The sequence below is a fragment of the Tuber melanosporum genome (genome assembly GCF_000151645.1).
Source record: "Tuber melanosporum whole genome shotgun sequence assembly, scaffold_131, strain Mel28".
NCBI classification, from domain to species: Eukaryota; Fungi; Ascomycota; class Pezizomycetes; order Pezizales; family Tuberaceae; genus Tuber; species Tuber melanosporum.
The window spans coordinates 42613-67071 of NW_003298788.1; the positions used below are offsets into that span (position 1 = coordinate 42613).

At 44.5% G+C, this 24459-nt stretch overlaps 3 protein-coding genes; 1 reads left to right on the forward strand and 2 right to left on the reverse strand.

The window, feature by feature from the left end:
* Positions 1-300: 300 nt before the first annotated feature.
* On the reverse strand, positions 301-3174 carry GSTUM_00002484001 (uncharacterized protein; the record flags this gene model as incomplete). XM_002836121.2 has 6 exons in its annotated part: positions 301-378; positions 440-1915; positions 1969-2089; positions 2146-2760; positions 2826-3010; positions 3071-3174. The coding sequence occupies 5 exons, from the start codon at positions 3172-3174 to the stop codon at positions 1795-1797; spliced, it is 1146 nt and encodes a 381-aa protein (XP_002836167.1). The 3' UTR covers positions 301-378; positions 440-1794.
* Positions 3175-4345: 1171 nt separating this feature from the next.
* On the forward strand, positions 4346-5033 carry GSTUM_00002485001 (uncharacterized protein). XM_002836122.2 has 2 exons: positions 4346-4735; positions 4804-5033. Exons 1-2 carry the CDS (start codon positions 4413-4415, stop codon positions 4883-4885), a joined length of 405 nt encoding a protein of 134 aa, XP_002836168.1. The 5' UTR covers positions 4346-4412; the 3' UTR covers positions 4886-5033.
* A 73-nt stretch (positions 5034-5106) lies between these two features.
* On the reverse strand, positions 5107-7588 carry GSTUM_00002486001 (uncharacterized protein). XM_002836123.2 has 2 exons: positions 6836-7588; positions 5107-6770 (listed from the first exon to the last, which is right to left on the reverse strand). Exons 1-2 carry the CDS (start codon positions 7096-7098, stop codon positions 5306-5308), a joined length of 1728 nt encoding a protein of 575 aa, XP_002836169.1. The 5' UTR covers positions 7099-7588; the 3' UTR covers positions 5107-5305.
* Positions 7589-24459: the final 16871 nt, after the last annotated feature.

Consider the following 24459-nt stretch of genomic DNA (forward strand, 5'->3'; position numbering starts at 1 on the left):
AATACATGGTTTCCTTTATAGTATACTTCTTGCATCCTTGCTAGCGGAGGATTGAACAGAAAATATACGATCTCCTAACGTGACCCGCTGTGTATACAACTACGGGCACATGGTAACTTGGTAGTGTTGGAGGTTTTCGGTGGGCACAGGAAGAGTGGAAGTGATTCTGCAAGTTGCAAGAGTCTTGTGGGTTGTTTAAGGGTATTATGGATTGTTCTCAAGCTTTAGTGACTTACGGGGAAGATTCTACAGACATATCTTTCCTTTGTTATCATGGAAGTGTGCGGAGGGATGTGGACATTTGCAGACAAGAGATATCATATGTGCGGTGATCTATGGAAGGATCAGGACGCTTTGATCATGCTTTATCTATACAACCTGCCTTTACCGTTAGTTCAACCTACCCCATTAGGAAGAACGAGAGAACAAAGTTGTTTACCATATCCGTCTTTCTTAGTGCACAAGTCCCAAAAAAAGTCCTCTCACTCTACCCTCTACCGCTGCGCTATTTATCTCCCCCTCGATCCCCACCAGATAGGCAGAAGGTTAAAAACCGCGGACAAAAGACCTTGCCCTACCCTACTAGCTCAATCGAACTGCCTGGTACAGTAGACCCGAAGCCAAACCGCCGGACGGATGTTATGCGAACCCCCCCAACCGGAAGAAAGTCCACATCACGAATCGGTGCGAATAGAATCTAGCTAAGTTAGGTACAAAAGAATAAAACCAGGAATTAGAAGGTACGGGTATTTCCCCCAGGAGAGGAAAGTACTACACCTGGAGAACACCGAAAGCTCCGATGCGTCCGGGAGCACTCGAACTCGCGGTGGAGATACCTTGCACGTAATCACTAAAAATAGGATATGTACTGAATCCAAAGAGTGGCTTGCAAAGTAATATCATGCAAAGACATCCTTTCAGCCTTCGTAACTCGGCCCTGATAGATCCCCCATTTACTATCTGAAATTCTCCGCCCAAGATCAGATAAGACTGGCATACGGGTGTTCTGGGCATCGTCGAGGGGAGTTATGATATCAAAATGTTCCGAGTCGAACTTGAGTGAGAATGCGCGAATCATAGATTGTCACCTTCATTGAGTAGTGCTAACGTTAGTATGTGCTTTTAATGGGTGATGTAGAGTGTGGGTTTCTGTGATAATGTGATAGAAAACCATTTATACAGGTCGAAAGGGTGATGTCTGGCTCGAGGCATGGACTAGAGATAGAGTGTTATTTTCTTGTGACCTTCGAGCAAGCGATTCTTTAACGTAAAGGATTACTAGACAGCCCTATAGCGGTCCACATGTTGTATAGATCTCGATAATAGGAAGGTTGAGGTGCGGGAACATCATATGAGCATATCGCAACTAGGTTAAGTGGTAGATTTGGCATTCCTCAGTGCTGTACTGTGCTAATGGCCTGTTATGATGGAAATTCTCCTAGAGTTGGGAGAACGCAGCTCGAGGCATTAAGTTCCACAAGCATAGCTGAAGTGGAAGTAAACTGAATTTTAGAGAAGGGTGTAGTGATATATGTTATATCCACAGTCGGGACAGAAATAACACCACACTTATCCCACCTGGCTGAGCAATCAACCGCTCTGAATGTACTGTACTAGTACTTCATCAATAGTAAAAAATAATTTGATTGTCACCCGCCCCCATCCGGTCGTCTATGGATGTCATGGCAAATGCTAGCGAGGTGTAGCGTGGTGCCAGAAAAACTCACTGGACGAAAACAAAAAGAAACCCCCTAAAATCTAGAAATAATAGTGGTCAAGTCCCCCGTCGAGAGTTCAGGATTCAGTACTCTGCGTCAGTTTCCCCCTATAAACCGCATCGCCCCTGAGATTCCGCAGCCTCTCTGCTGCTTGTTCTGGGGTGATATCGCGTTGTGGCTCGGCCATGAGCTCGTATCTATATCTTTCTTAGCGGGGGGTGAGGGCAAAAGGAGGGTGAGTAATTCTTACCCAACGAGGAATTTCCTCACTGCAGCGCTACGGAGCAGTGGGGGGACGAAGTGCAGGTGCAGGTGACATACCTCACGGTCTTCCGGGTCGCTGTCAAGTGGTGCCTGATGTACTCCCATGCCTTTCGTAGCACGGTTAGTCCGTCAGGCAAAACAAGTTCTGGTTGATTTTACCCACTATAAGGGAAGTTCGTCTCAAACAAATTATCGTACTTCTTCGTGATAATAGAAATAACACCCGCGAGCCCAACCTGCTCCTCCTCTGTCAATTCCGGAAGGCTGCGCACCTCTCTCCTGCAAATGATCATGGTCTCGAACGGCCATACAGCCCACCAAGGGCACAGAACTGCAAAATGGTCATTGAGCGCCACAACCCTCTCCATCTTTGCAATCTCAAGATCCACATAATCTTTCAACAGCCCAGTCCCATGCTTGCGCTTGTACTCCTTCATATTCTGAATCTCCAGACTGGGTTCCTCGGGGACGCAAGTGGTCGTCCAGACTTGACCATGGGGATGCGGATTCGAGCAGCCCATAGCTGCACCTTTGTTCTCGAATATTTGCATGTAGGTATACTGGTCTCTAGGGACCGTGATCCCGAGCTCTGCCGCTGGTACCCGGTAGTGTGGGGATGATTTGGGGAGGTGGGATGCGTAGAGTGCCGTCCAGGTTTTGATGATTGGGACTATCATCCCGGCCGGGATGTCTGCCAGGGTGAGGTTGTGGGATGGGTTGAAGCATATTACGTAGCATTTGCCTCGAACACCGGTGGCTTGCAGAAGGGCGAGCTTGCCTATTGGGATCACCTCATTGGTAAGCCTCTGCGTACCATCCTCACACTCCACAAGACGAACCTACCTTCGGATTCTGGTTGAACATAGTCTGGCTGATCTTCTTTCACGGCACTATAGTCGTTGACGAAAGTGAATGTTTCCGAGTATGCCGGATTGGTGTCGCCCGCTGCCCGGGGATTTCCAGGACATAAATAGCAAGAAGAATCGAAAGCCGGAAGCGACGATTCAGAGGGGGTTTCCTTCTGACCCCTATAACCCTATTAGCCCCTCAATCACTCTAAAAAACAGGACAGGGATACCAAATCTTACTGCCACGGCCGCTTCGTACGATGCGGTGAAACGAGAATCCATGATCCACGAAGCGGATTATACCGACGGTGGGAAATGTCGTCCAAGATTTCACGATCGTTCATTTCTCACACTCGCTACCTTCTGCCGGTCTCCAGACGAGGTATTGGTAAGAGATTAGCGAACCAATAGAGGGTGAGATGGGGGAAAGGGGTGTTCGTATCCAGCTCTCGATCGAAGGCAAGACATGTCTGCCTGTTAGTAGGGTTAAAAGGTTGAAAGGTCTCATATTTGAACCTCTCAACTTTCCAAATTCCATCGGATATCCTAACACCCTGCTACGGTGCAAGTACTGTATCATACCGGCTGATTTCATGTCAAACTATGGGCAAATCGAGTAATGACGTCGCGAAGGTGGCCTCGCATCTCTCCCCTCCCTCACTGCCTTCGGGACATTGTGGAATGTTTTCCTCGAACCGCGAACGAACAGCGCCTAAACACAGGGGGCCACGGACGCGAAAACTGTGGTTGTCCAACCATTATTCAAAACAGTTTGCAATTGGTAGTTTAGTGATAATCCCGAAGGAACTAGCCCATTACTGACACATACCGGTATCCTAACGCCAGGTGTAAATACCTACCACAACGATCAACCGCAAAATCCTCCGAGAGTGACCGCCAAAGCTGCACTCCACCCTCTCTCTCTCTCTCTCTTCACCAGCAAAAGAATCGAGACAAATACCTCCCGCGCGGATGAAACGAGCCCAAGCACCCCAACCAGGTTCCCGGCACCATAGCGAAAAACAAGCCACAGGACCATAACACAACCCATTGCTCCCCCACAATTCAACAGTTGCGCGCAAATCAACCTCTCCACTCGCACTGTAGCGTAATGGCAAACGCGTTGCTTTCCAGTGGCAAAGAACTGGGTTTGAGTCTCATGGATGCTGAAAGCATCCATACTTTACCAAGTTAGAATGGGGTAAGCAAATCCTCCGATCGGGGATGGATTATCAGCTTCGTCCATAATACCGATGCTCTACCGGTACGGCAGCCTTTCCTTGCTAACAATGCACAACAAGCCGGGAGGGACCGATCGATGGATGATACCGTAGGGGGTGAGGGAGCCGGGAATTTTCCCTCCCGAGAGTCCCAGCTTCTCCGCACGTCACCCTAGCAATCAACACACAACATGTCAACAACAAGTGTCAACAACCACCCACCACCCTTCCTCTTTCTTCCCTTTCCCCTCTCTCCCCCCTCCCCTTTCCTTTCCTTCACCCTCCCACCTCCCCCCACAGAGCCTCACCACCACCACCACCATCACCCACCAAGTCTAAAAACCCTCAAAAGAAAAAAAAAAATGGACTACCTAACATCTTGCCTTCCCCAAACTCCCGGCTTGCTTCCAAAATGGCTACTCTTCGTCGCCGTAGTGGCGCTCGGCAACTCCATACAAGCGTACTTGACACTGCGCTACAACAAACGCATATACTGCACGCGTCCGCACGAGGTCACGGCGCTCTCATCCCGCACCTTCGGCACGTGGACCGTGCTCAGCGCAATCCTACGCATCCACGCTGCTTACTACATTCAAGACCCCATCGTTTATGATCTCGCGATTTGGAGCTACGTCGTTGCCGGCGCGCACTTTGTTAGTGAGTGGTTGGTTTTTGGGAGTGCTGGGTTAGTGTTGTGCTCTTCCTTGAATTTTTCTCGAACGGGGGGGGGATTGTGGCTAATCTGGAGAATAGGTTGAATGCTGGGTTGATGGGACCGTTGCTGGTTTCTTCAACGAGTCTTGCCTGGATGATTACGCAGCGGGGGGAGTATTAAGGGGGGTTCGAGTGGTAGGATTGAAGTTAGGGAGATGAGAGGTGAGAGCTGGAGGTAGAAATTGTATAGAAATTGTCTAGTCGTTTTTTAGATGATCCTTTGGCGGAAATGAGAGCAGCTGGGGGGCAGGAGCCATACCGGTTTTCCCAAGTGAGAGACCATCAAACTTTAATACAACTACAGTATCGCACTATTGTCCATAGAGGACGTATCACACGGATAAAACCATAATATTATTAAATTAATAACAGATTCCTAGTTAATTAAGTTACCTATAACCTCCCCAACTTTTCCCTACCTTCCCCCCCCCTTCCGTAATCTTCATAACGCCCAAATCCCAAATCCCGAATCCAAAAGACCCAAAAAACTCCAATTAGCAAATCACACCCACCCACACACAAGAAAATAATGCCCAAAGAACTAAAACAGCATAGCCAACTCCATTTCCCTCATCCCGGGTGTCCGCTCAGTATGTCCCCACCACTTGACCCCTCTCCCAGAAGCAAAGCTGGTGGAATTCCACCTGCCGCTGCACATCTCCACCCCATCACCCGGTCTCCACTCTGTGGATACCCGGGCATTAAGCAGGCCCGCAACCGTCAGGACAGCAAACTCGCTGCCCCAAAGATCCGGTAGCAGCTCGTACTTGACTTTGCTCTTCCAGTCCCCCATGAATGCCTTCAAGTCGACGCTTAATCCTTCCTTCTTCGCGGCGCCCTCGGTCACCACAATACGCATAAATGTGCTCTGTCTTGCCGCCTCAATTCGCTCCTGTGCGTTTATCCGCGCTTGAGGGAGCGAGCGGGAGTACCTGGTTTCCGGGTAGAAGTATTTGTCCTCTCGCTGTTTCTGCTTCGCCCTCAAGAGGCGGGCTTCGATCCTGTCGAAGGGGAGGACGATCTGCTCGAGTGGTTTGCAGACGGCCTGAATGATGCCGTGGTGATCCGATGGCGCGCGGACTGCCTTTAGGGCCGGGAAGGCGGAAGAATAGATGCTACGGGCGAGCAGAACGTTGGCTGGTCCAGGGATTAGTACATCCCAGTGGAGGAGCTGTAGGCTTGCCGATGCAAACGTTGGTTTGGTCCTGTCCGTAGACGACTGTGGGGGCAACTGCGGACTACTGGTTTGCACTAGTGTGAACTTCTCCAGGTGCGTTAGACGGGAGAGTATCTTGGAAATGAGAAGGGTCGAGAGTAGTTCGAGTTCTATCAATGATAGCGAGCGGATCCTTCGGCAGACGGAGGTTCGGTCGACGTACTCTGATACACCTGCGTCCGTTACGCCAGGGAGCTCCTCTAATCGCAGGTACTCGATTTGGTCTGGTATGGCCAAAAGCGTGTTGTTATCGAATTCGTAGTCATGGAATCGAGCCACAAATAGCTTCTTGAGTGAGGGAAGCCGTTCGAATAGACCCGCAAAGGTGAGGTGGCTCATCGACCCTGCCTTGTTCCCGGATCCTCCTTGCAAAATCAATGTCTCCAGCTTGGTCCAGCGGATATGCCCGTTCGCGAACGATTCTGACTGAGCCAACTGCATAGGCCCCTCAGACCCAATCGTCCAAATATGCTCCTTCAAAAAGTCCCGAGAGAGGAGCGCGGTCTGGATGCTATCCTTCACACCCACCCTATACACTGGATAGTGCCCCTCCAATCTTTCCAGGTGCGGGCACAACTGGACTATTGATGCTACAAGCTTGTTGTTTTCCTTGCTCTCTCTGGCCGTCAAGTCTTGATATTCGGGCAACTTCAATTGCTTGACCATAGCAGCAAAATCAGGCCTAACAAGTAGTGTCTTCCGGAGAAGCCATGCTCGGCATCCGTGCCGCATTTTCATCCGCTTCTGAAGCTCGAGCGAATCTCCCCCAGCGATGAATATCCTACCATATCTATCATTTGAAACTTGTCAGCACCTAACCTCAGCATATCATATTGAAACATCATGGCAACAAACAATTGTGGTATGGCGGCTGCGTGCCATTCCATGCACACTTTCGAGTAGGATGAGAGATCTCTTGCCAGGCAAGTGGGACATGAAGGCTCGAGAGGATCCCTATGTAGCGTTTCCAAGTGCCCCAGGATGCGCGAGTGTATCTCCCGCGGAAGAACAACCTCACAGACTGCATTGAGCGGTGGTCTTTTAGTCGAACGGCGAGATTTTAGCATGCAGATATCAAAGTAACGATAGTTCTGTCGACGGGGCCCTCTTGTTGCCATCGTTCGTGCCAGATGATCCAAGGTGAGTCTGGAACTTCGCTTCAACGTCCAGGGAAAGGAGGAGGAGAGACACGCTGGGTTGGGGTGGGTTCCTTATTATTATAAACCAACTTCCTTTCCTATACATGTCCTCCCGGTAGCCCGAGTTTACTTTTTGGTCACAGCCCAAGTTTCGTGCCTTAGGTACCCGACAAGGATGACCCAGTGAAAAAAATCGTAGGGAAAAAAAAAGAAACTTGCACCGAATAGTTGGTGTTGGATGAAGCTCATCCCCGCACCTCCCGTGAGTCTCCCATTCTGTCAATCTGTCGGTGCCTTCACTTCAGATACGGTAGCGTAAAAAGAGAAGATCGGCATGGAATAATTCAAACACAGCTGAAATTCCCCATAATATGGGGGGTTCACTAAGCAACAATCCAATTCACCCCTGGTTCATCCCTAATATCCTTCCAGGGTGCACGATCTTGGTTGTGCTCGAGTAGAGTGTTAGCCAGCAGTGAGGCTGAATTAACCCTGCGGCCCTCGGCAGATCGCTGATTCGAGTTTGGCTGCCGGGTCGCCGACTTGGTTTTACCGAGCACCGACCAATCGGAACCCAAGATCCAAGATTCAAGACGAGCCAACATTGGGGGCTAGGTAAGGCCGTAGAGGGAACATTTTAAGCAGATCATAGCTATTAATTGGAGAATCTTTAAATACCAGCGATCGACGAATGGAGGGAGGTAGATAATAGACTACCACTTGAGGAGTTGGAGATAGACTATATCCTATTGTGATATCTCACAACACACAAATATGTTGCAATGCAGAGATGTCTTCGGCAACAGCTGCAGCCTGTAATTGCACATACAACCACCCGATCAAAGCTCCTTTTGTGCAGCTTATTTAGGAACGCCCTTCAAGCCACAACCATGTCAATTTCGGCATCGAGGAATCAATGAGTCGGCTGGGAGATTGACGCAGCCATCTGAACGCGTTGATTGTTAACCGATCAAAGCGTCTTAATTCTCGCGATACCGCCCACTGCTCGAGCACCTGTACGAGTACTCGAGTACCCACCCTGAAACTTGGGGAGCCTTCAGCCGCCACCTCGTACCACACAATTACAAGTATTAGGGACACTCGAGGTACCGGTACAGTATATCATAAACGAGCAGATAACACAAACAGTGTTCATAACGATTGCTTTTCCCTCGAAAATACTTCGCGGCACACTCAAGCGAATAGTCACACCCACAGCCACCAGAGATTGGACAGACCAAGCGAAGCGAGAAAAGCAATACTGGTAATTTGGTCACCTATAACCTGCACAAACGCTCGATCGGTAGAATACTGTACTCGAGTACGATACGGTTGAATTAAAATTGGACATTGTTTGAAGGGCTCGTGTTACCTTGCGCACTGCGCGTGCTTTTTATCCTACCAATTGCCAGTTTAAGGTGGTATATTCGAGCCCGGCACAGTACCTGTTGTGAGTGCTAGCGGATTGTGAAATGGACGTGCATCGCGCCTTCGCAGAGCGGGACGAAATCCCCACGAACACCACCGCACTTGAAGACCCCTAAAAAAAAACAGGTTTCCGCCGCTGGCACTGTACTCGTAGCGTACATCCGATAACCATTACTCGAGCAGTCGGAAAACCAATGCCCATGAGCAGTCCAGTAGGATTTTTACAGGGAATCCTGATTCAAAATCACCAGCGAACAGTTCCGATCCTCCTTCTCGCGCAGTTCAAATTTCACATCAAGTACCGCATCCAATAGGAATATGTTAGGACACTCAGCCTCGGATCGGAGTGTATTATTCTTGCGCTTGCATGGTTCGTCAATGCAATCAGTTGGGAAGAAATTACCCATCCCACATCCCCTTGCCAGGCATATCCCGTCCGTGCGTGATCCTTAGCCTCTGTCTGAGGAATTCTCATGATCGGTAGAAAACTTGTAACGAGTGAGACTGGATGATTGCCAGGGTAGACGATAATCGATATGACTATATTTCAATATTCTCGGGTGAGAATTTTTCTTGCGCAAAGCGCGATACAGGAAGCCTCAAAGTTGAGTGATGGTGCCATGTGGTGCCTTTGGTATGGTTATATGACCAAATAGTGCTAACATTCTGCAATGTTGTTCTTGACTTGCAGGGGTGGTTGGGGATTGGGCCTCCGGGATCGTACTGTATGAGTAACATGCTTCTGCTTCTATCAGTTCCCAAGTGCTCGTATGGTGCGGTAATTCACCTGCAACTCAACTGCCCCGCTGGGGAAGGTATTTTTCCGGAAGGGATTTCTTAAGTAATCTGATATGCTGCCGACCAGCCTGGCCTAGTGTAGGAGATCTTTGCCTCATTGCAGAGTTAGCAGGCTATTAGGCTACCCCCTGGTTGGCCTGTGCTTCTCTGCGCGCACTTGAACATTTGTAGGAGTACTCCGGCGGTGAGCACAGCTGAGGCGATTTCAATTTTTATTGGCCAGAATTTGGTGAGTGTAACCAGAGGAGGGGCCAATGGTTTTTATTCGAAGGACGGAAAAGGTCAGGTGTGCCCATCTCTACCTTAGGATCTCAACTTATTGCATACGGTACGGTAGTGTGCTATCTCGCACGAGTTGCCCCCTCTGGCAGGGTCTGTTTTTTTTTTACGACTCTGAAAGGGCTGAACAACTCACCTTTTGTTGCACTACTGTAGTACTCTTCGTCCCGCTTCCAGAGAGAAGGGAATTTCGGGCCACAAGTACAGTACCTAGCACACGGTTCAAGGAGTCTATTTAAGATCCCACGGTACGGTACTCGTGCCCTACTGTCTCTAAGAAAGTTAGCACACAGTAAAAGCTAGGTTAGCCTGCAGAATAATCCCTGTATTGTACTAGTACAGGGGTAGGAGTCCCTTCACTAGAACAAACAGGGATATGTGTTGCTCCTTAACCTCAAGTAACCGTTCCATAACCTCTTCCCTGACCTTTGTGCGAAAACAGCTTCCCGGTACGATGCTTGTGCTCCTCCTCCTATAGCAGCTCTATAATATACCGTACTGCCGTAAAAACTGGATGGAAGATAAGTCTGCTAGGACGTTGTAGTTGCCTCTCCGAGTAAGGCGCTGTGTATATTACTTTTGTCCTGTCTCAACTGAGGGCTGAGTTTGCGGTGTTTTCCTCCTCCTGGCCGAGAGGTCCAACGTCCTCGCCCATTTGCTCGAGTGTTCGAGTTTTACGATACCGGTACTCTCTCAGTGACCAAAATGCCACCAGCCAACCACGCCCCCGTCGCTTTATCATTCGGGCATGATAGTCAGTTTCATTTTGTCTCATTTGGCGATGATATTTGCACTGGATTGTCGATCGTCACGTGAGGTGATATCATACAGTGTCAATTACTGCAGAATCTCGTTGGGAACCGGCCTGGACAAGGACTTGCAGGATCGGTACCAAGAGCACCGAGCTCCCGGAGAGGAATTTTGTCTAGGATAAACCTCAAAAAACTTGATCCATTGTAAACTGTCCTGATCTAGGTCAGTTCATGGCGGGCGGGATCTTGGGAGCAATGGGATTTGAGTGAGAGTGTCGGAAGAAATTGTGAAATACTTACCAAAAAGCCGGCTGCTTGGGTGCTGAAAGGTGCTCGGGTGTTCATGTTTGTTGTACTCGTACTATGTACTGTACACCCCACCTGTACCTAGAGAGCCAAGGTTTGTAAGACCGAAGCCAATCAATTCTTTCTGCGATTTGTCATACTTCGTCATATCATAGATATTTGTAGGGGCAATTGGTTGGATAACCTTATGATATTCCCGTCGTTACCATTATGTGGCCGTATACCGGTTCGGCGGTGCAAGGATAACGATAAATTATTGAAACCATTATCGATATAGTAGTGCGGGTAGCGGAAATTGTAACCAGCTGCCTACTTGTGGCCGACTGCAGTTTTCACCAATACCGGTGCTCGGGCATGGTTTTCTGCTCTGGCTGCTCAAACTCATGAATTTTCAAGTGACACCTTGTGCCGTGGCCTTCTGGTTTTGCCAGAAACGGCTCTAGAAAAATGAATTAGTAGTATCTGCGTTAATGCCGTCTCGCAATCCAGTCTCCGTTACTCGGGTGCGGTTTTGAGTTCAATTAGGGTGATCCTCCGGATGGTCCATCCTTTCTGATCTTCTGAGTTCTGCCGAGAGATGGTACGGATGGCCTGTTGCGGAGGGATATTAGTGCTCGGTGCAAGGCGAGATCCGTATTTGGGAGGTATTCTGGGGGACAACGGGGCGGGGAGCCATGAGGCGAGGGGCCCCGATGATTGCGAATACTTTCCTGACCAAAGGAGCACAAGAGAGAGAAAGGAGTGGGTTCATCACTAGTTAGACGTGTTAGCATCTGGGGAATAGGAGTGACAATGGGTGATGAAGCGAGGGGGGGACTGGTTCAGCTTAAAAGCTGTCTGCAGTGCCTGAAATTCTAAAGACGCGTGGAGGGGGGGTTGTAAAATTGGGGAAATGGGTTCTGTTGTATCATATATCATCAACGGTAAACCGCCCCTTATAAGTTTTTTTATTATTCTTCCCTCCAGCAGATCATGAGACATGTTTAGCCAAACATTGCCAATCATAAATCCTACACAAGTCACCAGCCAACCCGGTACTTTAGCAAGAGTATATCTCGGCGGTCCCTTTAGGAATCTCTTCTCTACAGGTCTGAGATAAAATAAAGCAGCGGGGCTGCCGCGTTTTCTCCAAAGTCTCGGTGGAACAAACTCTCCTGTGTCTGTGCTAGAAAAGTGACTGGAGCGATCAATGCCAACAAATCAACTTTATAAGTCTTATGTTTCATTCATACTCGCTACCACCATGGGTACACAATAAATTCCCTTGCGGATATGGTATTGTGATTCAGATCCTATGGAGAAAAAAAGAAGGCATCGCTCTTTGTGTAATTAATCGAGTGATTTTGTGTGACTAGGGTACTACATGGAACAGAACATTGGACACCGTCTGCCTCTAATCTGGCTATTTTATTGATAAGAGACATTACTTGGCATAGGAAAGGTAATCAAGAGGTGTCTTCCACACCTAGATGCCAAGAAGCTAGAAAAAAACAGAAACCGACGGGGTCGGAGTCGTGACGTAATTACTTTGGATGTCTTATAATGGATATATGGTTCTGTGACTACTATCGTTAGTAGGGCACTGAAACAATGCCTAACGTTCAAGTTGGCAAAGACAGCCTCTATCTAACTTATTCCCTCGATGAGGAGCCCCTGACGCCTAGAGAATCGTTGTTCTATGTTTTAGCTACGTTTCACAGGAGCGCAGATTGTGTCTAGTTGGTTTGCACACATGAAGGACCAAAAACCCATTTGCAAGTAAGACTCTCATCTTTGGAAACATTGTAAAAATTCAAGTTTCACCTAAATCCCTCCGCAGCCTATCCTCTCTCCCTATATAAAGGCCAAAATCAACACCCAACTCTCCGTCTCCTCCACTAGTACTATCAACAATATCCCCAAATACAACGAAGCAAATCTACCCCCCCCAAAAAAACAAAAATCTACGCAGAAAAACAGAAATGGCAGGAACCCAACAGCTCTTACAGGAACTCGAGAAGTACCACCAAGCTCATAGAACCATGGCTAGGATAATCGGGAGAAAGATTAGTAGGCACCAGGCGGACGCTCGTGGCAGCAAGTACACCGCCCAGATGATCGCTTATAAGGCTGAAATGTTGAGGCATGTCCTTCAGCCTATGTATAGGAAGTTGCACAATCTGGGGGCAAAACTTGAGCAGATGGGAAGGGAGATTAGGGATTTGGAAGCCGCAGAGACACTATTGAGTTTGAGAGGGTAATTTGAAAGGGCAGGGGTGTGGCCATTGGTCGGGCCGGGGATGTTAGGAGTAGTCAAAGGGGCAGAGGTCGGAGGGGGAGGTTCTAGAGGAATTTGATAGAACTAATTATCATATAATATCTTTGTGTATGAAATTTGAGTGGTGTCGTGCCTTCTTGGTGCTGTCCTGTCCTACCCTTTGTTATGCTGGGGAATTGGCTTGTTGAGATATCATGAAATGTGACCCCTGATTCCTTTGACTAATAGGTACTAATTGGTGTGATCGGTGTGATCGAGGTAAAAACAGAGACTTGCGAGGTTGATTACTCTTTGATCTAGTATAGTGGGATATCAGCTATACCAGGAGCTTAAAAACTACAATACAGATATCTAACTACGCTTCACCTATTCAATGAGTCCTCTGCCGTTGATGGCTTCTGTTTGCCAGATGTTTCTGGGCCTAGGGGTATGTCTGGAGCAACGTTGTCTATAAATAGTTTAATCACTTACAATAAAATCACCATAAATGCATGTGGGATCGTGTTACAGCCAAGCCTGCGGCCCTATGGTAGTGGTGCTTATGGAGATATGGAAGAGTTTAGTGCTACCATAACTTTAGAGGAAATCATTCTCATAGTGCCGAGAACGGCCATGTGAATAAAGTTAGAAAGAAAAATTATCATTAAGTACTCCAGTGCCTTGTCGGAAGTGTTCGTGAAACATGCTTTTGCCCTACTAAGCAACTTTGCCAAATGTCATCTTGCTAAGTACAACCTCATCAAATACCACCAGGTTGATTGTAATTAAGACCATATTATGATACCTGTCCACAATTTATACCACAATTGTACACAGCATTACCTCCTCCACTTAATAATCCTGAAATTCTTACCATATACATATCAAAAAAATAAAAACAAAAGTGAATCTTAAAGACCTCATGAACAGAAAGGACTAATATTGAAAAAGGTATGATTATTAGATTTTTCTCCTGTCTTTAGAATATTGCTCTTATTACTTAAATTATCAGTTGGTTATAGACAACTATTAAAGGTTTTCTTAGTAATATATGTGAGTACCAATTACTGGATAACATCCCTTGTCCCAGTTATATACTAACTCTGAGCTAGTGACAATAAGGTACAATTATCTGGACAGCAAAACAAAACTAACAGGAAAATAACTAGATCACATTTCAGGGATTAATATATGCTAGGTGATTCTCTCTATACAGGTAACCTCAATCCCTTGTACCTATCAAAGTGATAGGACATGATTCTCTGGCAAATTTATAGTTGATAGAATACTCAGAAATGTGAATATTACGAAGTGGCTGACAAAATCAAGACCAAAAATTCAAGTCTATATGTATTGCTAGGAGATTAGACTAAGTTAAAACTCATCATTATAAGGATTAGAGAGTTGAGAATTTTAAGAGGGTCATTTAAAGTAATAATTATAGTATGGAGAAATCTAAGTATTTTAAATAACTGTTAGACAGAAGCCAACTCTAGTGTACATTAAGAAGAATCTAGATAGAATATTTTATGTAGATAGAGATTGTCTAGGAAGGCTTAGTAATATATCAGTAAAAATTAAGGGTTATGTCCTGTATGTTCTGTGTGTCAGACATACTGGATACTAAAATACAAATCGCTAACTAGGATGCAAATAGAAGTGACAACCAATCTCTGGATATAAGAGTATGCAACTGAACATACCTGCTATGCTTAAGGTGTAATATAACACATCAGACAAACTCAGGATCTAACTACACATAGTAATTAACATTAGAATGTGTTTACTATAGTGCAAAATTCACAGAATACAACTAATATAATTAGAAAACATAACTTATGCCTAGGTTATAGATGAAAGTTGATGAGATTTTAGCTTAAAATTATCTTAGAATTTATTTATTTCATGGCAAACAATAATACAAAAATTGAGTGACAGATAGGCAAATAGTCAGTAATGTGATAGGAAAGACTCTATAACTAGTTGTAACTCCACATATATTGGCATCAGAAAGATCTGTACACTGTTGGAATACTAGTATCAAGTAGGTCTAAGTTACAAAGTATTAGCTTGTATGTTGAGGTATTCAGAAAGAAATCTGGTATCAAAGTCAGTACTTTATCAGGACACAAAATAGGCTGCAACTCTACAGATAATGATATCAGGAAGATGTTCTATATATTAATAGAAAGCTGGTGTGAGGTAGGTCTGGGTTGCAAAGTAGCAGTATTTATGTCAAAAGTATTAGGAAGTAATCTGGTATCAAACTCAACATTTTACCTAGGTACAAAGTAGTCTGTAATTTCTTAGAAACTCATATTAGGTAGAAATTATTTTATTGATTAAAAAACTAAAATTGAATGGAATGTTGTCTTAAATTATTAGTTTTGATAGTATAGGGTCAGATGAGAAATAGTAGTTATCAGACCAGTTGTTAATGTTTTGATTGTAATATTGGGTAATTGTTATTATGATGAATAAATTTTAGAAAAAATTAACTAAAATGTACTAGTTACTACCTACTTGACCAATTTTAACTATTATTCGCAATTGTGACTTAAGAGACAAGATTGTATATCTATCTTGAGTAAACTATGTGATATTAAGTGGATATCACGGGCATGTTTTGTGAGGAGTGGTATGGTTTGAAGGTAGATTGGTAGAGGTTCTGTTTTTTATTTCTTCTAAGCGAGGTGTATAGGTTCTCACCCCTATATATTTAGGAGTGTGCTGACTCGTAGTAAAAGAAATATAATTAGGAAAAACATAAGTAAGAATATGTTTTTTGGTAGAAAAACTTAAGTGCAAATGTTTTTTACCCTGAGAACCTGTCAAGAAAAATCTCAAAAGTGCATATAAATCAAAGATGATATGCAGGAAATATTAAGGAAATATCACAAATCTAGTATGTAATCAACATGTATAGATATGCATAAAAGATAAAGAAAAACCTAATTATCCGGTAACTAAATAAGAAAATAATGCATACGTTTCCTGTCCATATTCAATGAAATATCTATGAGATTAATATTGATATGACCCAGCTGTAGTAATATCTGCAGTGTACAGGTTTTAACCGAAATCTAATCAAGTAAGTGAAAATACTACACTTATCATTAAACATATTGAAATATGACATAGGAAAGAAATTTCAACAACTATTACTCACTTTTACATTCTAAAGATATGCTATTTTGGCTCCAAGATTTAGCCAGAGACTAAAATTGTAACAAGATACTATGGAGTACTATTACTGTTAACTAAACCTATACTTATACCAGTATCAAGATACTAGTACTATAGAAATGGTGGTAGACCAAAGTCTACTGAGTAGAGATACTATTAGTTAGGTGTCACGAACGTGGCTTAGCGAGGAAAGGGTTTTCACGTGACGCATAGTTATGAGTCACAGGTACGTTATTGTTTCACACATATGACTCATTTAGGTCATATGATTTGTTATGTGTGGGATTTGTGATGCTTTCGCACATGGCTTAAATATGAGTCATGGGACGTACATAGGGTGAGTGTGCCTTGCAAGTATACCTTGCGAGTATGCCTTGCGGGTAAGCCTTATGCATATGATTTATGTTTCGCACATATGACTCGGTCGAGTCATATGATTGGTTTATTGCGTTATGATTGGTTTATGAGTTTTTCGAACATGACCTCGCTATGAGGTCGTGGGGTTTGAACATGTGACCATGTTGGTCACATGATTAGTTTGTTATGATTTTGTTTCGCACATGTGAGCACTTTAGATCACATGATTATGGGCGGAAGAACACTATATAAGGAGGCCGAGGCGGCCGAGGAGGATATGTTCTTCACGCTTTGTTCTAAGTACTTTTCCTACTTATTACTTTAATGAATATAAAATACCTTTATGATCTTTATCCTTATTGCAGCGTTATTGTTACACCAAGGAAGGCGCTTTACGAAGAGGAGTTAAAGAAAGCTTACGATAGGCATTCCTGATAGAAGACAAGGGTCTTGTACTATCGGTAATGTAGGCAGAGGCCTAGAGCTATAGTAAGACAAAGGAAGAAAGAAACAGAAACGAGAAGTATCGTTCCCCGTCGCCAAGAACTAACTATCCAGAGAGGGATCATTACATTAGGTACCTTAGTTGGACATGTTATGTTATACTAGAAGTACTTAGGTACTTCTAAGGAACAGTGGTTACCCTACTGAGTAATGTAACCCAAATAGTCAATTTGGGAGTTATTCTGAATTGTTTGACAGTAAGTCTGGGTAGAGTTACTGGATAACTCAAAGTACTATTATCCTATCTTTAGACTAGAGTTACCCTACCTTGAGCATTGGATTACCTTGCTAAAAAGATGAATTACCCTACCTTGAAAGTAGCTTGTTATGCAGGACTTCGAGGGAAGTTACAAGATTGATTATCACAAAAAACTGCATAGTGTATTTAAATCTCAAATTGTGCGGATCATTCTAGCACAATAAGATAATCTCTGAATAAGCTGTAACTGAGATATAGTGGCTAACACACTCCTCCAGCTCTGTTATAAGTCACTAGTGTCATGGGCTACAGCTTGAAGAGTAGCTATAAGTCTAATAAAAGTCTACAACAGGAGATGCTCCTACGATACCATATACACTCACACCGTCTGGTTAATCAGCAGCTGTTCACAAGATATATGAGTGGCCAAGAAGAACCTGAAAAATTGCCTCAGAGTAGCTTCATGCAAGATGGACCAGAACTGAAGGAGTAATACTACTTTGAAGTTAGAAGTAGTATGTGAGGTTACTGGAGCCCTGTAGATAAGATGACTGAAGTCTGTTGCCCTGAAAGTGTAACAGTATTGGATAGTCATTCAGGACTGCAAGACACTAGTCTGAAGTTATGATAAGACCTACTTCTAGAAGGATTGACTCTGAGTTGCACTTATTGGTAACCAACCTCTGAAGCGGTTAATCGAGTAAGCTACAGGGCCATTATCTGGAATGATATAGAATAGAGTAGAATTGGATAGATGTTTATGGGCTCAGGATAATTGTAGAAGATTAAGTATATATGGGTAGAGAGTTTCATAGTTGGTAAAGCATCCACTTGGATAGGACCACTCACTATTTACATATCTGCGATATGCAAAGTGTTTACTACTGCAATTATATTGGCCATATAGCAGCTAAGACACTTCTATTGAGAAGATGTAGAAAACTATAGAGTAATCTAGTTTGCTATAGAGGATCTTTGGTCTGACCTATAAAGGTTGACTAGATAGACTATAGGAGTTGGGTGCTCTCCAATGCAGAGTAGTGATAGGGAGTATCTTTCTTTCCTTTTTTTTTTTATATTATGTATTCATTATTAAGATATAAGAACTTACATGCAGTGTGAGCTATAGTGTAAACAAAACCTCAATCTTGAATAAACAAATAAAAGAAACTATTGGCTGCAATCTCACAATAGATATTTGTTGGCGTATCTCAACTGGTGACCACTTAAGTAAGTAAAGAAATAATAACATCTCCAGCTAGTCAAGGAAAGTTATCAACATAAATATTTTAGTTAGGAAAGAATACAAGGCAGCCTATGTGTCATAGATGGCAGGGGAATAAGGCTTGAGTACAGGTATATTGGGAGGGAAACCAGTCCCAGTAGTATGAGTTATGTAGCTGGTCAACCCTTTGATCAGGGTGACTGAGGACCAGAGAGGTAAGTCAGGGCCAACATCGAACATTTCAGAAAAATGGAGTACCTTCTGACTGGTTTAGACTGAGCAGGATAGAGGTGTATGGTAGAGGTCCTCGTCTTCTACCTCCCAGTTTTGGTATAGAGTTGGTTTCCTGTCCATGTCACAGGAGTGGTGGCTGGCAAAGCAGCTTTTGTCAAAACTAATCTGATGTATCCTGCTTGCAGTAAACCTATCCAAGCCCATAAATGCATGAGGTCTGATTGTTACTAGGTAGTGGTAGTAGTGGTAAGAGAGTACTTGTTAGGGCCAGTCAGTGGTGAGTCATAGCCTTAGCCTAGCCTTCAAGGAGGCGTAGGTCAGGAGCAGATCTAGGTTCAGATCAGGAAATTGGTCTGGGAGGAGGTGTAGGTGTTCCATCAGAAAGCTGTCAATAAATTTCAAGGATGAGAGAAGGGAGTAGAGTGTATTCTGAATTGTTTCGAACTATTGTCAGTCGACTATTCTTATCAATTGCCCATCTTACAAATCATTCCAACATTTTGAAAATTAGGCTAAAATTTCCTTATATTGCTTGTAGCTGTTCACTACAGTTTCTTAATAGAATGATGAAGAGAGTTGCATCATCGAATTCTGCCTTGTATTCCAGGAATTGACATTTGTTCAACTATGCTGAAAATGGTTGTTTCCCGTGTTGGAGCTTTTCCAACTTTGATCTTACCATCTCTTTGGCATTAGGATTGCTAAACTAATCAAAGAGGGTTACCTTGAATTCAGCATAGGTGACCCATTCTATCTGTTTCCTTCCATCTTAGATGGGCATGATGTGTTGCTCAATGAGTCCTTTCAACAGTAATTCCACATAGGGAATTTTGATCTCATCGTGATGTTCCCTATATCTTTTAACCATGAAGTATTCTTCGCATTGTGCTAGGAATATTCATAGTTTGTCCTCAGCTTCTTCATATGTGTCTGGTTTCTTTATTTTTGGCTGTTGGACATTCTCTCCACCTGCAGTAGTTTCTCTTGTTGCCACTAAAAATGCCTGAAACTGGTTTTCAGTCATACCTAAGACCTTAGTGCCTGGTGCTAAAGTAGCCTGGGCCAGTGGTACAGCTACTGCTGATTCAGGCATTCTTCTTGGTCATGGGGTTCCTGCAGGTGAGCCATCTACCAGGATCTGTTTTGTAGTATTACTGGACTTGCTGTCCTCAAGGGCTCTGCTGAAACATATTTTAGGGCATCGCTAAATTTCCCTAGATTAAGGTTTTGATAATTGATGTCGATATCTTCTTCTCTATCTGAGTTGATAAAAGCCATCTTGTTTCGTTTAGTATCACTTTAGGTAAAGCTTTGTAATGTAACGATCTCTCTTCGGATAGTTAGTTCTTGGCAATAGAGAACGATACTTCTCTTCTTCTTATTTTCTTTTCTATTAGCTACATGATAGCGTTTGGCCTATGCCTACATTACAGATAGTGTAAGACTGCTGTTGTCACGAATATGGCTTAGCAAGGAAAAGGTTTTCACATAACACATGGTTATAAGTCACAGGTATATTATTGTTTCACACATATGACTCATTCGAGTCATATGATTTGTTATATATGGGATTTGTGATACTTTCGCACATGGCACAAATATGAGTCATGGGAGTGTGCCAGGTAAGTATGCCTTGCGAGTGTGCCTTGCGGGTAGGCCTTGCGCATATGATTTATATTTCGCACATGACCTCATTATGAGGTCATGGGTTTTACGCATATGACTCAGTCGAGTCATATGACTTGTTTATTGTGTTATGATTGGTTTATGAGTTTTGCATATAACCTCGTTATGAGGTCATGGCTTTTAAGCATGTAACCACTTTGGTCACATGACTAGTTTGTTATGATTTAGTTTTGCACATGTGACCACTTTGGGTCACATGATTATGGGCGGGAAGAATACTATATAAGGAGGCAGATGCGGCCGAGGAGGATAGGTTCTTCACACTTTGCTCTAAGTACTTTTCCTCGTCCTTGCCGTCGCTTCGCTCTGAGCAATTCTTTCGCACCCATGGTGGGCTTTGATGCCTCGGATTCTGGGGGAGATATCTGAGTTCGCTCAGTAGTTCCTGAGGCTCTTGGTGTTGAGGTCTGTTAGGCGTTACATGGCGGATTACTTGTTTGCTTCTCGTTTCGTCACCTGCTGGCTATCTCACGATACTAGCACTTCGAGCTATTCATCATGGTCGCTTACGAGTCCCTTTCGGTAAAATGCCTTTAGCTTCCTGCCTATCGTCTACTCATAGGTTTCGCGTTCGATTGGGGTAATTGAACATTGCGTTTGGGGGGATCATCCGTGTCGTTCTTTGGGCCAGCTCATGTTTCTTGTTGGGTTTTAATGGAGTTCTTAGTTTTTACGATACAAAATACCCTTAGGTTAGACTGATGATCTTCCCAAGTTCAACATGTCGTTCCGGCTGCATCATTCCTCAGGTGGCAGGGTGGTGACTGCCCAGCCCCTCCTTGTTACATTACGTTTCTACAGTTGGAATCCTACAATGTTGTTTATCACCGTTTCCTTGGAGAGCTTGTTCTTGCGGCATTTATGGTGATTCAGTCTGGTGTCTCCTTCTTGCTTCAGTGGGGATGGCTTTGACCCTGAAAACTCTTACCCCTTGGTGTAGTTGTTGTTGCTGCCTGGGGTGGTGTGGGACGATTGGCTGTTAGACACTCGCATTGTCTGTGTGTTTGGGTAGTTCAGTTGTGGATTGTAGTTGGCGGCTTCACCCATTGCAAGTGGGGCCTACCTTCTGTTTATCTGGTCCTGTTCGTGAACCCTTCCCCTTTACGTCACGTTATTTGGGGATGCCTCTTGCCAGTTATTTGGTCTGTGCCTATCGCCCGACCTGTGGGGCTGGCTTCGGCTGGCTCTGCTTACTCTTTCCCGGCTCAGTTGGACTTCAGCTCGGCTGGGTTGGATGGTGTAGCTGGTGCCAATGTCTTCGGGTGTTGGTGCTTCCTCCTTTATGGCTCCCGGCGGTGGCTGGTGGGTCCCTCTCAGCTATACGATGTTGGGGGTTGGGGCTCTGTTAGCTCGGCCAAGACTAATGGCTGCCTGATGGGGCTGGGTATAGGCTGTTCTGTGGCTGTTGGATGGTTGATCTATCTGAGGAGCTGGGGGGGCTGGATGGGCTCTGCGGCGTCTGGTGAGTAGGGCTTGGAGGGGGCCGACTGGGGGGGGAGAGGCATCTGCAAGTACCGGTCGGGTCTGCGTCAGGTTGGGCGAGGTTTAATTAAGTATTTCCAGTCTGGCTTGGGCTGTTGGGTGAAGTTGCTGAGTGCTGTAAGCTCCCTGATAGACCGGCTGGCTGATGGCCACCTGTGCCGAGAGTGGGTTGCGACCACCTGGTTTGTAACATGTTCGCAAGGTGCTAATCACGTTAACGGTAATAGGTACGATAGTTGGCAGGTGGCCTGCTCTTCCAGAGAGGAGGCGAGAGCTGAGAACTAAAAGGGGCTTCGAGGGTGTACTGAGGAACAAAGAAGTAACCGTTTAACCAAGTATATTGAAATACTGTCTGTCGAAGTCTGCCTTTTCTATCGTAGAAACAGGCGGTCTTTAAATACACAAATCTGTTCATGTCTAGCATGAACGAAACTAATCAAAGGTATCAATTGATACTCTTTGGTAAAACTCCTTAAGTATCAAAGCGATACTTAAAACAAAACATAAAACAAAACCAAGTATCAAAGCGATACTTAAAACAAAACATAAAACAAAACCAAGTATCAAACGATACTTAAAACAAACCAAGTATCAAAGCGATACTTAAAACAAAACATAAAACAAAACCAAGTATCAAACGATACTTAAAACAAACCAAGTATCAAAACGATACTTAAAACAAAACATAAAACAAAACCAAGTATCAAACGATACTTAAAACAAACCAAGTATCAAAGCGATACTTAAAACAAAACATAAAACAAAACCAATAACCAAGTACCCGTACCGGTTACATGGTTGGACTTGTTTAGGTCTTGCGTGCTGGATTTTGTGGGATTTGTTTGGTTTCTTTGGTTTGGCTACGGGATTGGTAGGAGGAGGCATGGCACCACAGGTGGGAGATAGGCCCCACTGATCCTTTTTGGTCTGTTACAACCTCTATGTATTTTCTTTGTTTATAGTGTTTTTGTTTGGGGTACAGGCAGCAGGTACAAGTCCTCCTTACCAGTATGCTCCTCAGAGGCAACTGGCAAGGTAGGTTCATAGGGTCGACAGCCTGGCATGCAGGTGTGAGAGGTTGACATGTTGGTTACCTCCTCCCTACCATTGTGCCGCCTGTAGGATTAGTTTGTGTATTTTGTTTGGTTTTCTACTGTGGTGGAGGAATCGTGGGACGGTATTTAGACTAGGTGGTAGTATTTTATGTTTGTTGGACGAGGAACCTGGTCGGGTCGGTCTTTTGCTTGGCTTTAGCTACGCTTAGTGCTGGTTGGCTTCATACCAGAGGGGCTACGAACTTGGACCGGGGCAGGCGCTGGGTTGTTTGATGGTCTTGTAATTAGTTTCCATGTGGACATGACTTGGGGATGGTAGGTACAGGGCTGTAGACTTAGTTAGCTTAGGATTAGTGGTATACCGGTTAGTGGTATCCCTGTACTGGCAGGGGCTTGTTGTATGCCAGTGTTAGCGGTACGAGTTTAAATAAAATTAGACTGAATTCTAAGTACTTTTCCTACTTATTACTTTAATGAATCTAAAAACACTTTTACGATCTTTATCATTATTGCAACAATATCGTTACGCCAAGGAGAACTCTTCATGCAGAAGAGTTAGAGAAAACTTACGATAGGCGTTTCCAATAGAAGACAAATATCTTGTACTATCTGTAACGTAGGCAGAGGCCTAGTACTATCATAAGACGAAGAAAGAAGAAGAAGAGAAGTATGGTTCCCAGTCGCCAAGAACTAACCATCCAAGGAGGGATCATTATATTACAAAGCGTCACCTAGTGTGATACCAAACGATACAAGATGGTATCCTTCAACCCAGATAGGGAAGGAGATGTCGACATAGATGATCAAAACCTTATCTTAGGGGGATTCAGCGACTCCCTAGATCACGTTTCAGCAGAGCCCTCATGGGCAGCAAGCCCAGTAACCCCAGAGAATAGATTACCAGTCAATAGCTCTCCAGCAGGAACTCCACGACACGAGAGAATGTCGGGATCAGCAGTACCTGGGCCACTGGCCCTAGCCACTCCTGCACCAGGTACTAGCATACTTGGAATGACTGAGAATCAGTTTCAGACATTTCTAGCAGCAACACAAAATACAGGACAAGGAAACATCCAACGACCGAAAGCAAAAAAACCTGACACATATGAAGGAGCCGAAGACAAGCTACAAATATTCTTGGTACAATGTGAAAGGTATTTAGCCGTTAAGGGATATGGAGAACACCACGATGAGATCCAGATTCCATCTGTGGAATCTCTACTAAGAGGACTCATGGGGCAATGGATCATGCCCTTCCAAGATGGAAGGAAATAGAGGGAATGAGTCACGTACGAGGAGTTCAAGGCGATACTTTTCGAACAATTCTGGAATCCCAACACTAAAGAGACAGCAAGACGAAAGCTGGAAAAACTCTAACAAGGAAAACAAACCTTTTCGGCATATGGGAACGAATGCTGACTATTGGAATATGAGGCTGAGTTTGATGATACTACTCTCTACATCATCCTTCTAAGAAACTACAGCAAGAGACTCCGAGAGGTATGGAGAATCTCGGACTCATACTACACAATAGTAGAACAATTTGCAAGATAGACGATTGATAAGGAAAGCAAACTAAACATGGTTTAAAACAACTCGAAGAACACTATAGC